Below are 15,334 nucleotides of genomic sequence, written 5' to 3'. Positions count from 1 at the left end.
AACCACTAATTGCCAAACCTCCCCCAAATAAGTTTCCACTTCACCCCGCCCCCTGCGCGGCTGCGCAGACCTCACCCGGCCCCCCGTGACGTCACAAAGAGGCCAGACCAAGTGGGGCGGCGACCCTGCAACCCTGCCATCCAGGCCCCCTTCTTTCATGAACCCGCTTCCCTTAGCCCACCCCAGCCCAGTCCCCTTTTAGTTAAAGCGTTAGAATAAAGCACCAGGTTGAAACCCCCCTGCAGCCACGCCCACACTCCCGCCTGGGAACCGCCCCCCTTCCCCTCAGTGGCATAGCCCGGCCAGTCCCGGCGGGAGAGCTCCCCTGGAGCGCGCTTTGGGAGGGCGGCGGAGGCGGAGCCAGGCCGCCTCCGCTCCTCATCTCCCCGCCCCGGAGCGGGCCTCCGGAGTGCGGTTACGGACAGTGGGGCCGAGGCGAGCGCCCGTAGGGGAGGGGCGGAGGCGAGCGGAGCGTCCGGCCCCCGGCGCGAGTCAGACAGATGAGCGCACAAAGTCCGGATGCCTCCCGCGGCCGCGGCGGCAACGGCAGGAAGGGGCGCGAGGCACAGCGCGCGCCCGGTGCCAGGGGCACCGCTGCCCAGATCCAGGACCCGGCCTCCCCCTTGGGCTCCGCCTCGTCCTCCACGTCCCGGTGGAGCGTCCATTCTGAGTGGCGGACCGTCTCCCGTCTGTTTTCCAGCAACCTGTCGATCGCGCCCACATCAGATGCGGCATACTCCGGGAGCTCCAGCACGCCCTCCCAAACCGGCCCCAGTCCTAGCCCGAGGACTCACACGGACTCCCAGATTGGTCTCTACGGCTCTGGAGCCCACGGCCTGAGCGACTGGATCCTCATGTCTGCCGCCCGCACGAGCACCCCCGAGGGGGCCGCCCCAGCCTCTAACCCGGACTCCCGCAACCCCCGGGTATCAGTACGAGGATCTGTCCCGCCCTCAGGCTCCCCCAGATTGTTAGTACTTGAATCCGCCCCACCCTCATTGCCCAGCTCCCCCCAGCTATCAGGACTCTCTACACCCCCAGGACCTCCTGCACCCAATAACTCGCCCCGAGTGTCATTACAGGAGTCTATCCAGTTCTCAATACCCCGCTCCACCGAGGTATCTGTAGAAGGAGCTTTCCCATTCTCGGGCGCCCCAGCATCGGTACGAGGATCCGTCCCGCCCGCAATGCCACGCTCTCCCTGGAGTTTAGAACAAGCATCTTTCCCATTCTTTGGCTCCTCCCGAGTGTCAGTGCTAGGGTCCCTCCCACCCTCAGTGCTAAGCTCCCCCTGGAGTTCGGTACAAGGATCTTTCCCATTCTTGGGCTCCTCCGAATCATCGGTACTAGAGTCCGGCCCGCCCTCAGTGCTAAGCTCCCCCTGGAGTTCAGAACAATCATCTTTCCCGTTCTTGGGCTCCTCCCAAGTGTCGGTACTAGGGTCCGCCCCGCCATCAGTGCCAAGCTCCCCCTGGAGTTCGGTACAAGGCTCTTTCCCGTTCTCGGGCTCCTCCCAACCGTCGGTACTAGAGTCCACCCCGTTGTTAGCGCTCAGCTCCTCCCTGGATTCGGTACTGGGACCTCCTACACCCAATAACTCCCCGCGGGTGTCATTACAAGAGTCTGCTCCGCCCTCACTGACCCGCTCCTCCTGGGTATCGGTGGAAGAATTGGCTCCGCCCCCATTCTCCCCCCGAGAGTCGCTAGAAGGGCCCGCCCCGCCATTGGCGGGCCCCACTCCTATACCCACGCCTGGGGAGAGTCTCAGCCCGATCATGGCGAGTCAGGAGAAGGCGAGTATGGCAGGCCACATGTTCGACGTAGTCGTGATAGGAGGCGGCATCTCAGGTTAGTGTGGACCGCTATGGTAACCTAAGAGGACCTGGCTGGCTCTGGGGTGGGGGACTTGCAGTAGCGCCGTGGCGTTTAGGGGGTCTCTCTTGTGGGTGCCAGAGTACAAGAGTGGCCGGCTGGATCCTGCAAGGTGGGAGTGGGGGTTGGGCCAGTTTTACTGGTGGTGTGAACGGAGAGGAGGCAGGAACAATAATTTTACTACTGCCACTATTAAATACTGACATTTAATTAGCTGTTGCTGTGCAGTCATATTTAGCACTTTACGTGGATTTTCTCAATCCTCAGCAATCCTGTGAGGTGGGTATTATATTCGCCCCTATTTTACAAAACTAAGAAACTGAGGTCGGGAGAGTTTCAGTAACTCTCCGAGGTCCAATCCCCTAGCCGAGAAGTGGCTGACAGGATTTTCTCCCATTTAAGACTCTTGTCTTCTAATTCCTGAGGTGACTGCTTTGCCTCACTGATTTCATGTCCTTTGCCCTAAACAGAACATCGGTATACCGATTTCTGTAGTATTACGGTAGTAATAGTGTTATTTCAGTTTATTTCAGTCCTGCTGTTCTCTAAGCACTTTTCCTTAGGAAATTTAGTAAGTGAAGAAGAATCGTTTAGGAAAAGGTTTTTTTTTTTAAAAAAAAAAAAGAAAGAAAAAAGCGAGCGAGGTGGGCTCTTAGTTTTAACCTACTCCCCCTGGTTTTTTTTAGAACTTGCAGGAAGGTGTAGGGCATTTTTTGCCCTAAGGGAATCCCTTTGTGAAGCAAGGGCTGACAGCAGAGCAGGGAATGCCCTGTTGTGTCCTTTCATAAGAGCTCCCATCTCCTGAATCTTGTCCTGTGATGAGCCAGCTGGCCAGCCTGGGTTCCCCTAGTCCTGGCTTGGGTTTGTAGCTGACCAGTTGAGCGGTGCATGAGGCTTTTCAGTATCTTCCTGGAAACCTCATCATGATTGATATATTAAAGTCACTTATTGTTGTCATAATTGATCAAATGTTTCAAATTTAGGAAATGTGTTTCAGTCCTGGCTAGAATCCCACAATAATCTGTCTACCGCCCAGGAGGGTGTTAATAATTTCTGAAATATACCTGCAGGATCTGATTTAGAAAGAGGGAGAAAGAATGTGGGAGGGAGTAAGTAAGGTGGCCCCATACTAGCCATTTTTATGTATGATACTTTTAAGGAGACTCTGAACATGCTTACAAATTAATTTTGAGTGGAGATAGCTTTTGACTTAGCCCCTTGAGGATAAAGTCTTAATCACCAGGGAAGAGATTGACATGAGCTGTTTCTTTGACAACTCCAGCCAGTGCCAGCAAAAACGTGCATGTATGGTCGGAGCATCAGAGGAAAGCAGAGTAAGAAAAACAAGTATTTCCCTTCATTCATTCATTTATTTATTCATTCCACAAAAACACTTGTTGAGTGCTTGCAATGAAGTGGACTGGTGTTTCCAAAAACCTAGTCCTTCTGTGCAAGCCTTCTAGAAGCAATATGATTGTTAGTCACTGGAAAATAAATATGATGATAATGTGTTGTGTAAATTGATTAGGAGTTCTGTCTCTTCTGCCATCTCTATGCCATCCATATTTCACAATTCAGGACTCTTTTTGGATTTTATTCTTGTCTTTTTCTTGTTCTGTGCTCCATATTCCTTAAGGAGCATTTTATCTTTTATTTTTCCTCTTCTGGATTACCTGCCCTTTCTCCCTTTCCACACTCTCCCTCAGTAGTTGGTCATGAGCAGAGGTGGATTTACCATGTAGCTGATGACCCTTATGCTTTATGGCCTTGCCACTGCTGGTCCCCTCTGGTTCTCACTCCAAATAATTAACCAGTTTCATACTGAATCTTGTATTCCTAATTTTGCATTCTTTTTCCTACAGGAGGGCACCCGAATTATATAAGGTTCAGGCCCCTCAGAACCTGGATCTGTCCATGGTCACTATTAATTATTAATTTGTTCATTTCCATTTGGAAGAAGTAGAGTGCATCTCTTGCACAGTAGTTCACACTCCTATTTCAGAAGCCAGCTTTCAGACCATCAATGACAGTGGAAAAGGCACTGGGCTTCCCCTAATACCATCTCTATCAGTCAGATTTGAGGGATTTTAACATCAAAACTGACCAGAAACATTGCTTTCTGGCTGTGGTGCCTTCCCAGATGGTTTACAACTAAAATAAAAGTAGATGCAAATGTGGCTCAGGATAAAGCCTGCACACAGACTGGGTGTTTCATGAGCTGGTGAGAGGCATTACTTCCCAAGGGTTGTTAAGAACTCAGAAACATATCATCTTTGTGTGTGGTTAGCAGTATCCCATGAGTTACTTAATAGTCCTTATATCAGTTTTAAATGCTTTTGGATATGTCTTATAACTTTTCTCAGGACTTGCACATTTTATTTTATTTTATTATTTATTTTGTGTGTGTGTGTGTGAGGAAGATTTGCCGTGAGCTAACATCCATTGCCAATCCTCCTCTTTTTTTGCTTGAGGAAGATTAGCCCTGAGCTAACATCTGTGCCAGTCTTCCTCTACTTTGTATGTGGGATGCCTCCACAGCATGGCTGATGAGTAGAGTAGGTCTGCACCTGGGATCCAAACCTGCGAACCCAGGCTGCTGAAGTGGCGTGCATGGAACTTTAACCACTTGGCCACGGGGCCAGCCCCAGGACTTGCACATTTTAATATGTTACCCACACACTTATAATATATGGCATATATATATAGAGAGAGAGAGAGAGCTCTCTCTCTATATATATGTATATGCAGTGTTATTCCTATTATATAACAAAATAGCTCCCCCAAGAGTACAAATTCTAAATGACAGTCCTCAAAATCAATCCATATTAACAGAATTATCTTTCGTTTTTTATAAGTATCTTTGCCCAAAGAATAGCAGCATCTTAAAATATCTCCCTTTGTCATTACAAAACACAAAACACAGCATTCTTACAGCCACAAAATCACTTTTTCTGCCCACTCACTGATTAAATAATTTTATATACTATGTTAGTAGTTAGAGGGGAAAACACTTGCTCATTTATAAGTAGTATCTTTCACGTGCTCTGGCCTCTATCCATCTTCCGCCATCTATCACCAAGTCCTTTTTGAAACTCCTTTCATGTTTTCTGTGACACTATTGGATCCTGAATTTTTAGCGCATACTAATTGCTTCTTTTCTATCCCTTTCATTGTGCCCATATTCTTGTGAACTTCTAGTCTTGAAATGGCCTCGAGGTTCAGCTGTTCATCACTTTTGGGCTCTTATGTACTCTCTTCTTTCTCATTCTAGGCCTTCAAGTTTCCCTTATCTATAGGGAGCTCTTAAGTTTCTGGTTTGAATCCTTATCTTTTTCTGAACTACTGTCCCATAGCTTTTCTGCTCCTGGATATTTCACACTTGAATGTCTTGTTCTTACTTTGTATTCAGCATGTCCAAAAGCCTCCTTGCCCTCCAACCCAGTTTCTCTTCCTCACTTCCTTGACTCTGTTCTTGGCACCACCATCCTTTCCATCATTTTTGACACATTCTTTTCTTTTATTTTCTACACTCAGTCAACAGATCTTTCTAACTCCTCTTTTGAGCTATTCCTTTTCCCTATTTCTGGTGACTCTCCTGTCCCCAGGACAGACCCTTGACCCCTTCAGCTCACGAGGTGATGACCATCTTCCCGGTGTCCACCGTTTCTTTTGGGCTCTCCCTTCATGTCCATCCTGCAGTGTTCTCCCAGACATGAAGATAGGATTTTTTTAAAAAGACACTTCTTTCATCACCTTGCTCTTCTGCTTAGGACCTTCAGTGGTTCTATCACCAGCCTTTCAAGCTCCCCTCCACACCCCCAATTATCTGGTCCTACTTTGGTGGCATTTTCCACTAATCCCAACATGGACCTGAGCTTCAGTCACACTGCTCTCTTGTCCTCAGTGCTCCGCCATGTTTATTTTGTCCCTCCATTCCTTCCCTGTTTTTGTTTTTCTTTATATGGAAATGCTTCTCTCTGACCATTCACATCCTATCCATTCTTCAATACCTGATTAAACATTTTTTTCCTTGATCACTCTGACTCCCCTTAACTTTTCTCTCTTCTTGTAGAGCTTATAATCTATAGCTAGCAATTCACACATTTTCTGTCTTTATTTCTTGATTTTATTTTAAGTGTAGCAGTTCAGTCGCTGACTTTAGATACTAGTTCTTATTCGTGAGATGACACAGATATGACAAATGACAGAAACCCAGTGGTGTAAGATTGTAAAATCTGCCTTAACTGAGAATTTCTAAATTGACTGTCTTTAGGGAGAGAAAAAAAGGAAAAGAGGAAAAAAGCCCACCTCCAAAAGACAATGCATGCTTCAGAGTCTTTGGGCCAAAGGGATTTTTAAAAGACAGTCTAGTCCAATCACCTAAGATTTTAATCCTCTTGGCAGCATCCCCTTTGTGTTCAGAGCTACAGCCAGAGAATCGCTTCTAGGGAAAAGGAATGCTCTGCCCCTCAAAGCAACTCATTAGGAGCAGAGGTGGCTCTGGTGCCTGGACTCGTTCAAGCATTTTGAGAGCCTCTGCCATATGCTGAGTAGCGGCTAGATCAAGGGAAAGAGGTATATAAAGCTGAGTAAGTAGTGTCCCTGCCCATAGGGCACCCAATCCTCTTGCAAGAAGTAATCAAGTGAGAAAATAATTGACATTCATGCAGTGAGAGAAATACTAATGTTATGAATATGAACAAAGTGCTGGGACCCTGAGAGATAGGTAGGATTTTTAACAGGTACAGGTAAGAGGATGGAAAAATGAAGGAGCACAGATACGGAGGCGTGAGGCTGTGAGCCATACAGGAGCAGTGTTTAATTGAAGCCCATGGCAAGAGTTCCAGGGAAGGAAAATAGTTGCCTACTGTGCCTCTGGGATGTGATCCTGGTAACTATCGAGATAACCCCAATGTGCCACATCTGCCCAACAGTTAGCAAGTGCACAGTGAAAACACTTTAGTCGTAATGCTGGATAGTCCTCAGTGACTAGAGAGTTTTTCCATGTTTTTTTTTAAATTAAATTCCAAGTGTCATGTAAAAAGAGATATTTCCATATAGTGTCTAAGCAATAGAACTCTTATGAATTTTTTTCTACAAGCTGAGCTCAACTAAAAGAATTGAGAACACTAGCCACCCAGAACTTGGCATAAAATCATCAGGGACTGAATGTTTCTCATCATCTGAGACAGAAAAGCCATTTTTCAAGAAGATTGACTAATGTTCTCAATTCTGACAATTGAATCCACAACATACCACAATTTCCCTTTTTGTTGAAATATGTCACCCTGAAGAATCATTTCTGCATGGAGCATTTTAATCCAGAATTTGGTAGCATGTACTGTGTGGTTTTGTAGTGATTAAGAAAAGCTTACATTAAAAAAAAATGCCACTTATTTTGACGACTTAATTATTTAGATACTCTGAGCTTCAGTGCAGGCTGAGCATTAATTTTCTGCCTTGTAGGACACTCCTTTGTCCCTATTTTGTGTTTTTTTTTCTCTAAAATAAACTAGGGTACTTTTACTTTATAATTTTTTTTTTTTGAGGAAGACTAGCCCTGGGCTAACATCTGCCACCAATCCTCCTCTTTTTGCTTGAGGAAGATTGTCCCTGAGCTAATATCCATGCCAGTCTTGCTCTATTTTTTATGTGGGATGCCACCACAGCTTGGCTTGATAAAGCAGTTCACGGGTCTGCACCTGAGATCTGAACCGGTGAACCCCAGGCCACCAGAGCAGAGCACACAACGAACTTAACTACTGTGCCACCAGGCCAGCCCCTATAAAATGTTTTTATGCTGAACAAAGAATACAAGAATTACATTTATTTGGGTTCTGATTTTTTAATATCTTCACGGTTGAATGAAGGTTTATCTGACATTTAATGGGCAGTTTTAGCATTTGACCAATACTAATTGATTTAAATCTATACATAATTCTCAGCCAATGTGAAAAATATATTTAACAATAGATCAAAGTATAGTATAATTATATAAGTATAGTATAACTGTAGTATAATTGGATCACAGAGACCAATAATTGGCAAAAAGAAATGTGGAAGCCTGTTATTGGTGAATATTGGGTCATACAAGCTTTGTGCAGGCATGACATATCCTTTTTTTACATATGACAAATCTTGCCAGTATTTGGATTCAGGTGTGCCCAAAACGACTGAGGTTATGGTGTAGTTTTCTATCACATACAAGGATGTGCAAGAGTGTAGTCATCCAATCAGGGCTCATTTGAAGACTATACTTGCATGTATGAGAGGGATAGATTGTTATTTTTCTTTTTAAGTTTGAGTGTTTAGAACTGCACAAAATGAATCAAAAAAGTTTAGTTACATTGTTAAACATTGGAGCATTTGAGACAAGTTGATTGCTAGGACTGTTTTATCCTTTTGTTTTGAAAAATATTTTATAGTTTTACCAGCAGTTTGTATTTTCATTTGGATGACCTATTCCTTATTATGTTATCATCTAGCATTATGAATTAGGGCAGCTTAAAAATCTTTGAACCACAGTTTTGTCATCTGTAAAATCAGAGGTTCAATTAAGTTATATGTTATATATCTTCCAGTACCTTTTTTAGTAATTAGTCTGCTTCCTAAAGGTCTCTCTCTTCAGCTTTTTCTTTCAGACCCCTCCCCAACACTTTTTTTCTTCCATGTGTATTCTGGAAATGGTTTGCGTCATCTCTCTTATTGACATCCTACACTAACTTAAATCAGGGTCTGGGTCTCTCTTACAGGTACTTATTCAAACCTTCTCCGTGGCTCTTCTGAGCCTTAGCTTCAAGCCCTTTTCTAGTTGTTGCTAGGCCAAAGTAAGTAAAACCCCACTTTATAGCAATATTCTATCGATTGATTAGGTAAGAGTGTCAATCAGAACATAAAAACCAGATGATAGGCTTTGAGAGTTAATTGCATATTAACCATGTTCAAGAATTACAGCTTGTAAGAGCTCGAAGGGGCAGAAAAGAAGGCTCAGAGGGGTCGAGTGAATTACCAAACGCCGCAAAATTCTTAGCTGTTTAACTTGACGTTGGACCCCTAAAATACTGACCGCCAGGGCAGTGCTCCCTCTAGAGCCCGGCTCAGTGAGCTTGTTTTGTAGGCTCATTCATAAAACTGCAGTAAACTTTATCACTGCTTTCCTTTGAGGCTTGATTCTCTAAAACCTAGTGACTGTTTCTTCACAGTAATTTATATTTTAGAATATATTACATGGCGTATGACTGCTTCATGGACATTTAAATTTAAAAATATGGGGCACCCTATTAGGTCAAATGACTTTTATATGAAGAATCTATTTCCTTTTTGAAAAATCCATTCCTGGTGTGTTTAGGATAATATGTTGGCCATTGTTTAAATGGTTTAGATCAGCGGTTCTTAACCTTTTGGATCGAATGTTCCTTTGAATATCTGATGAAAGTTATTGGATCCTTTCACCAAAAAAATGCATATTTTTATGCATAGACTTTTTTTTTCCCTGCACCAGGCCAACATCCGATGTTATGGAAACCTCTTCAGTGTCACTGTCCCTGTAACGTAAATGTTTTTGGCTGATACTGGGACTTCACAGAAGTGGTCAAAAATAAGAATTCAAAGGATTCATTAGGTCATTAGACAGTTACTAGTAATGAATATGTAAATAGACAATGATAAAAACTGTCAAGACATCCAGGCTGAAAAATAAGGCACCTGCATTTCCTACATTAAGACCGTGAACCTGATATGTTTTGAGAAGAAAGCATTTGGGGAGACAACACTGGTGAAAATGAAAGGCTGTGGTGGTTGATGTGATTTTTTTAAAAATAGTTTTCCAAGATTGGTATTTACAGATTTTAAGTATTGAAGTGAAGCCATTGATATTAAATATACATTTCTGATTGAATATGCATTTGTAATAGCTTATAAAAATCATTGGTCATGGAAGGCATTTGACAAAATTTGGCCCAAATGGAAGATTTCAGTTCTCTAGTCCATCGGTCAGTCCATTTGTCTCTCCAGTGACCGTCTGAGGCGGAGGACTCCTCTATGTCATGAGATAACAGCGATGAACAAGAAGTGCTCTTGGTGTTTGAGGTTGACTCGGGGGTTTGGCCAGGGCTCAAAGAAGAGAGCAGGAAATGACAGACAAGGAAAGGATTTCGTGAAGGAAATCATGCTTCACAGAAGTGTGTTTTGGATAAATTCTGAAATGTAACAAAGATGACCTTTAAGGTGACCGTTTCCAGATGAAATGAGTTTGCTGTGGCTTAAGTTAAAGACCTTTTTCTTGCATGTCTACATGTATTTACTCATTCATTCATTTATTTCTTCATTCATCCAATAACTATTTGTTGATTGAGCCCACTATGTGCTTTAAGCAAAATTTATGGCTTTTGCCGTTTCCCTGCTTTGGGAGCATTGTTTCTAAAACTTCAGTATGAGCTAATGTTTGACTACCCTTTTTATTGTCCTTGGAGTATTCAGTCCAAGAGTCCAAACGTGCCGTTATGTAAGAATTCTGTTGGCCAGAGATCACTTCACTGAAAATAGAAAGTTAACTTAAAAAAGTTACTATATGATATATACTATACACATTCCCCAGGTGGTGATGAACGTCAAAGTTGAAGGAAAATGTCTCTTTCTGGGAAGAAAGACAAAAAGCTAGGAAATCCAGCAGAGCATAAGCCATAGCTAAACTAAAGCTTTGTTTCAACACTCAGCTTGTGTTCTAGGCATTGTTCTCCTGGGACCCTGCCCAGGGGAGTTTATTACTGTAAATATTTGAACAATTTTATAAGAGATGAAACCAGCTTTCCCAAAGTGTGTTTTGAGGTATAGTTTTTCCAAAAATACAGAGAGTGGAGAAATGCAGAGTTAAACAGGTCTCTTCGCTGCAGGACTTATCAGGGCCTTTAATATGCCAGTATGCGCCACACATTTTGCAGAAGGAGAAACAGCATATGTCCCAACTTCCACACTGATACGTTGATACTTTTCCCCGGAGCATCTTTAGGACTAGTGTTCCATAAAACATTTTGCAAAGTATTTCTTTAAACTACAGCACATCCTAGTGTGCAGAATCTGAGGACAGCAGGATGGAGCACCCCTGGGGTATTTTAACTTTCAAGGAAAGAATGGGGTGAATAATGAATTAAGGGGTAATTGCATTCCCTAACTTGTGTGAGATCCATTTATCTAAAGTGAAGATGAATGCTGAACAATAATCAAATAAATTAGGACTGTCTAGACAACACAGTCTGTCGAATTCAGGACAAATTGAAGTTAATTGTTAGCTTTCCTCTATTTATCATTTGAGACAGTACTGTCTTTTTAGCTCATCAAATGGATTAGAAGATTTGGCTTTTTCAATAGCAGAGAATTTTTTCTCTGAAAGGAAGCACAAAATGCAGATGGATATAGGGATGGATAGGTAGGTAGATGGAAAGAAAGAAATGACTGTATGTGTCAGGAACAAGTTTGTGTGCGTATTGATATTCTCTGTTCTCTTTTGCTAAAAAGCTCAATGCTGATTCAAAGACCAGAAAATGTACTAGTAGTATTTAGAATCTGCTGACTTACTTAGGCATAAAGGTTAAAGTGACTTGGTACCCTATCCTTGTCAATATTTCTTAGTTGCTTGAGATAAATATAATCTAAGTAGCATTAGAAACTTTTCTGTTGCCTTGGTTTTGTTTTCCTAGTATGTGGTTCTTCTGTTTATTGCAACAAGCATTTGAACACCTGCAACATGGCAGGCTATATTCTAAGGATGCAAAGATGTATAACCCATTTCTGTTCTGAAGAAGGTCATAACACACTAGTTAAAAGGTAGATCTCTGGGCAAGAGGTCATGGTACCCTGGACAAGAGCAAAAGGCCACAATGGCTTGGACAAGAGTGACTGTGGTTGCAGTGCTGAGAATCAGTCAGATTCAGAATGTATTTTGATTCTGCAACCAACAGGACTTGTCACTTGAATGGATAAGGTATAGGATGAAAAGAGAGGAGTCAAGAATGGCTCCAAGGGTTTTGACCTGAGAACTAGCTAAATGGTGATGCCGTTTACTGAGTTGAAGAGCTTTAGGGGAAGAATGAGTTATGGGGAAATATCAAGTGTCCTGTGCTAGACATATTGAGCTTGAGATGCCTAAATGACGCTACTTTCTTGGGGGCTTAATTCTAGTGAAGGGGATATAAACTATATAATACTATATAAATATACTATAGTATACATATATAGTATATATAGTGCCAGGTGGTGAAGTGTGCTAAGAAGAAGAATAAAGCAGGGGTAACAGGGACAGAGTGTGACAGATGATTATATCACTTGTCTATGTTGAAAGTGGGGTCCCTGGACATTTTTCATGAGGAATACACTACATTTCAAGATTTTCTCTAGTAGGGAAGTAGAGACACCGGATCATTTGTTGTTGAAAGAAAATCAGAAATTGAACTGGAAAGGGTAGCACGGGTCAAATGGGCGATTTCCTTTTTTCGCTAAAATAGAGTAACGTGAACGTGCTTGAAGAAGTAAGGTAAAGGAAAGGGCCCTTGGCGAGGTGGAGAAGGCAGGGGTAAGTGTGAAGCTGAGTTTCACGGCAAGAGATTTATATCTCAGGAAGCAGAGGACCATTTCCTCCATGGCTTCGTTGCAGATATTAATTCCTTCTCCAGGTACGCTATGTAGGTTTAATCACTTTCTATACCATTTCTATGAGGATGTAGCCATGTCAGGACTTTGGTAGCACTGCAGAATCTGTGGGAACAGAGTTTCCATGGGCAGTGACTTTAAGAAGCTGGAGCCCGGTTTGCAGTTGCTATGGCAACACTGGTGCTGGCTGTATACATCATCTCGCCCAGGCTCTCCTGATCTAATAACCAGGATTAGCAGTTGCCTGAACTCTCAAACGAGGTGTGCTTTTGGCAGACTTTTTTTTTTTCAGCCTCTCTGATAAATCTATTAACCTACTTTATTTTCATTTCTGTAAAATCCAAATGATTACTGAGAGAGAAATCAGAAGAGGAATTGTATTGTTGTAAACTCATCATCCCTATTTAAAATACTTAATTGCAAAGTGATTTAAGATTTGCTTGTGCGATTATCTGCTATTTTCCTGTTTTCAGGTTTTTGCATTTTGAAAGTGATCAGATCCTTATTTTCACAATAAGGCCTTGACAAACTCTTTGTGAATGTAGCTTCTTCGGGCTCGACTCTCATAGAAAACCACAGGGCATTCTGGAGTGCAGGCCTCTTTTCTTCCTAATGAGCTCGGTTTGCCGTGATTTGGGAGAGGAAGAGCTCCTGGTGCAGGTGCAGGGGATGGTAGATTTTGCCAGTGCCCACTTAGACCTCTTCCCTCAAACGCAGCCATGGGAGAATCACAGACTTAAGACACTAGGACACTTGAGAATCTGGGACACCTTTCCAAGGTGGTCCTTCATCCCCTACAACCCAATGAATCTCATATACTTGCCGATTTAATAGATGCTCTCCCTCTCCCTGACTTGTTTACCCTTCCGCTCTCTGATCTGAGGCCAAGAGTCTATAGCTCTAACAGTGTGTGTTGGAGCCAGCTTCTACTAGCTCCAAAGGACTGATCGTGATCGCAAATGCTCTTCCCAATTCCACAGTCAGTGCTATCACATTGGCAGCTTGAAATCACACTGGTAGTTTGAAATCAGCCGTCATGGGAGTGTATATATACCATGGAAATTCAAATGCTCCACATCAGGTGTCCTCCCCTTCCCCCCAGCCCAGAGATGGTTGTTAACCATTTACCAGCGTGCTACATGTCAAACCCTTTCCTTATCTTGGAGACGGGCAGGGGTCCAGGAGGGGTGGGTGAGGAGCAGGCTTCTTCTATCACTCTAGATTCCATATGGCCATTAAATGATGGAAAATGAATGAAAGGAGGAGCTGTAATGCACAATGCTCTTAGCTTTGGTTTATCTATATTTCTTTGGAGCAAGATGAAATAGGTTTAATGTGAGATTTTAAATCTCTTTTCATAACAGATATAAGTAAATATTTAATTAGGAAGTCTTTTTTTAGTAGCTACGTTGTATTTGGTGACTGGCCTTTAGACTTAAAGAACTTTTCTAACAATTTTATCCCATTTACAAAAAAGAAGGTTAAATAAATATTTTCAAAGATTATGGCAAAAGCCCTAAAACCATTCTGTGAAGTTGACAATTGGGATGAGATTTTTTTTTCTCTGATTATTGAATTTTGTAGTGATGAAGGGAGGATAGAATGCATAGTAATACACAAAAAGAGTTAAGGGGTATAATCCAAGACTTATATCTTGAAGCAGACATTATCTTAGTTTTTTCCATTTGAATCAACAGACAATTACAGTTGATATATTAGAAAAGTGTTTCTGGATTGCGAATGTTTGTGCTTTATTTATGACTTCCTGAATTATTTATTGAAAATTAGTTATTTTTCAAAAATAACCTTTTCTAATGGCATCTTGCTTTTATTTCCATATTTTGTATTTTCTAACCTTTAAATTATCATAGAAGATCCTTATCAGAGTCTTCTTCACAATTAGCACTCAAACTGAAACATTAGAACCCCATTTATTCAGCATCTTAGAAGAAATATTTTTCTAAATAACTTAAATCTTCTCTCTTCAAATTCTAAAACCTTTTTAAAACCATTTTTCTGAAATCCTTTAATGCTTTAAATGTTTTCCTTACTTCTTAAACTAAGAGTTTAAACTTTCCTTGCTAACATAGAGCCAATCATTTTCCTGTAATGCAGAAACAATCATTTTTGTCAGCTTCTTAATTTTGTTTATGTCCATAAATGCCAAACTGCGTTTGTCACTGGTGTGGTCCTTGTCTGGCTCAGCCAGCTCTGCTCTCCTCTCCCCCGTTAGCCTCCTGAGTGGTGTTTATTTATTATTGGCCCTGAACTCCACTCACCAAACTTGTTTAGAGTTACACGCTAGATTCTATTTTATCAGGGCTCCAAGTGAGGATGTGAGAAGTAAAATTCCTTCGCTTTTCAGGAGACTCTGTTGAGGTCATATCAGGCACTTGATTTTTCTCATCTGGAATATGGGGATGATGAAATCTATTCAAAAGGATGGCTGTGAGAGGCAACAGGAAAGGCACGTGAAGTTGACCTGTAGGACGCACAATGCTAACCAACTGTGAGGCTGCCTCGGGGGGCAGGACCACTGTAGGTCCCACTGCTGCGGGAGTTCAAAGCCACCTCTGCTTCTCCTTAGGCGGCATGCAGAGGACAAGTTGCTCCTTCCTTCGAAGAGGAGCCACTCAAGTAATTCTAATAAACCCTTGGGTGTATTTATCTAATTGGATTATAAATAGATTGATTAAGGGGCACTGGGAAGAAATTAAAATTTTCTGCATCTGAGTTTCTTTGCTTTTAAATATAGAGTGGTGCTTTGAACCTAAAAAATGTTCATATCTTGGGGCTGGCCCCGTGGCCGAGTGGTTGA

At 42.5% G+C, this 15,334-nt stretch overlaps 1 protein-coding gene across 1 annotated transcript in view; it reads left to right on the top strand.

Moving 5' to 3' along the window:
• The first annotated feature begins 403 nt into the window (after window positions 1-403).
• The window catches only part of LOC106838326 (amine oxidase [flavin-containing] A), a 61,344-nt gene continuing 46,413 nt past the window's right edge, over window positions 404-15,334 (top strand). Inside the window, exon 1 of the mRNA XM_014852338.3 lies at window positions 404-1,848. Within this exon, the coding sequence (XP_014707824.3) occupies window positions 501-1,848 (1,348 nt within the window). The 5' untranslated portion in view covers window positions 404-500. The remainder of the gene's footprint in view (window positions 1,849-15,334) is intronic.

This window comes from Equus asinus, chromosome X, assembly GCF_041296235.1.
Source record: "Equus asinus isolate D_3611 breed Donkey chromosome X, EquAss-T2T_v2, whole genome shotgun sequence".
NCBI lineage: Eukaryota > Metazoa > Chordata > Mammalia > Perissodactyla > Equidae > Equus > Equus asinus.
Note: the sequence above shows the minus strand (reverse complement) of the source record. Positions and strands in the feature narration are given on the sequence as shown.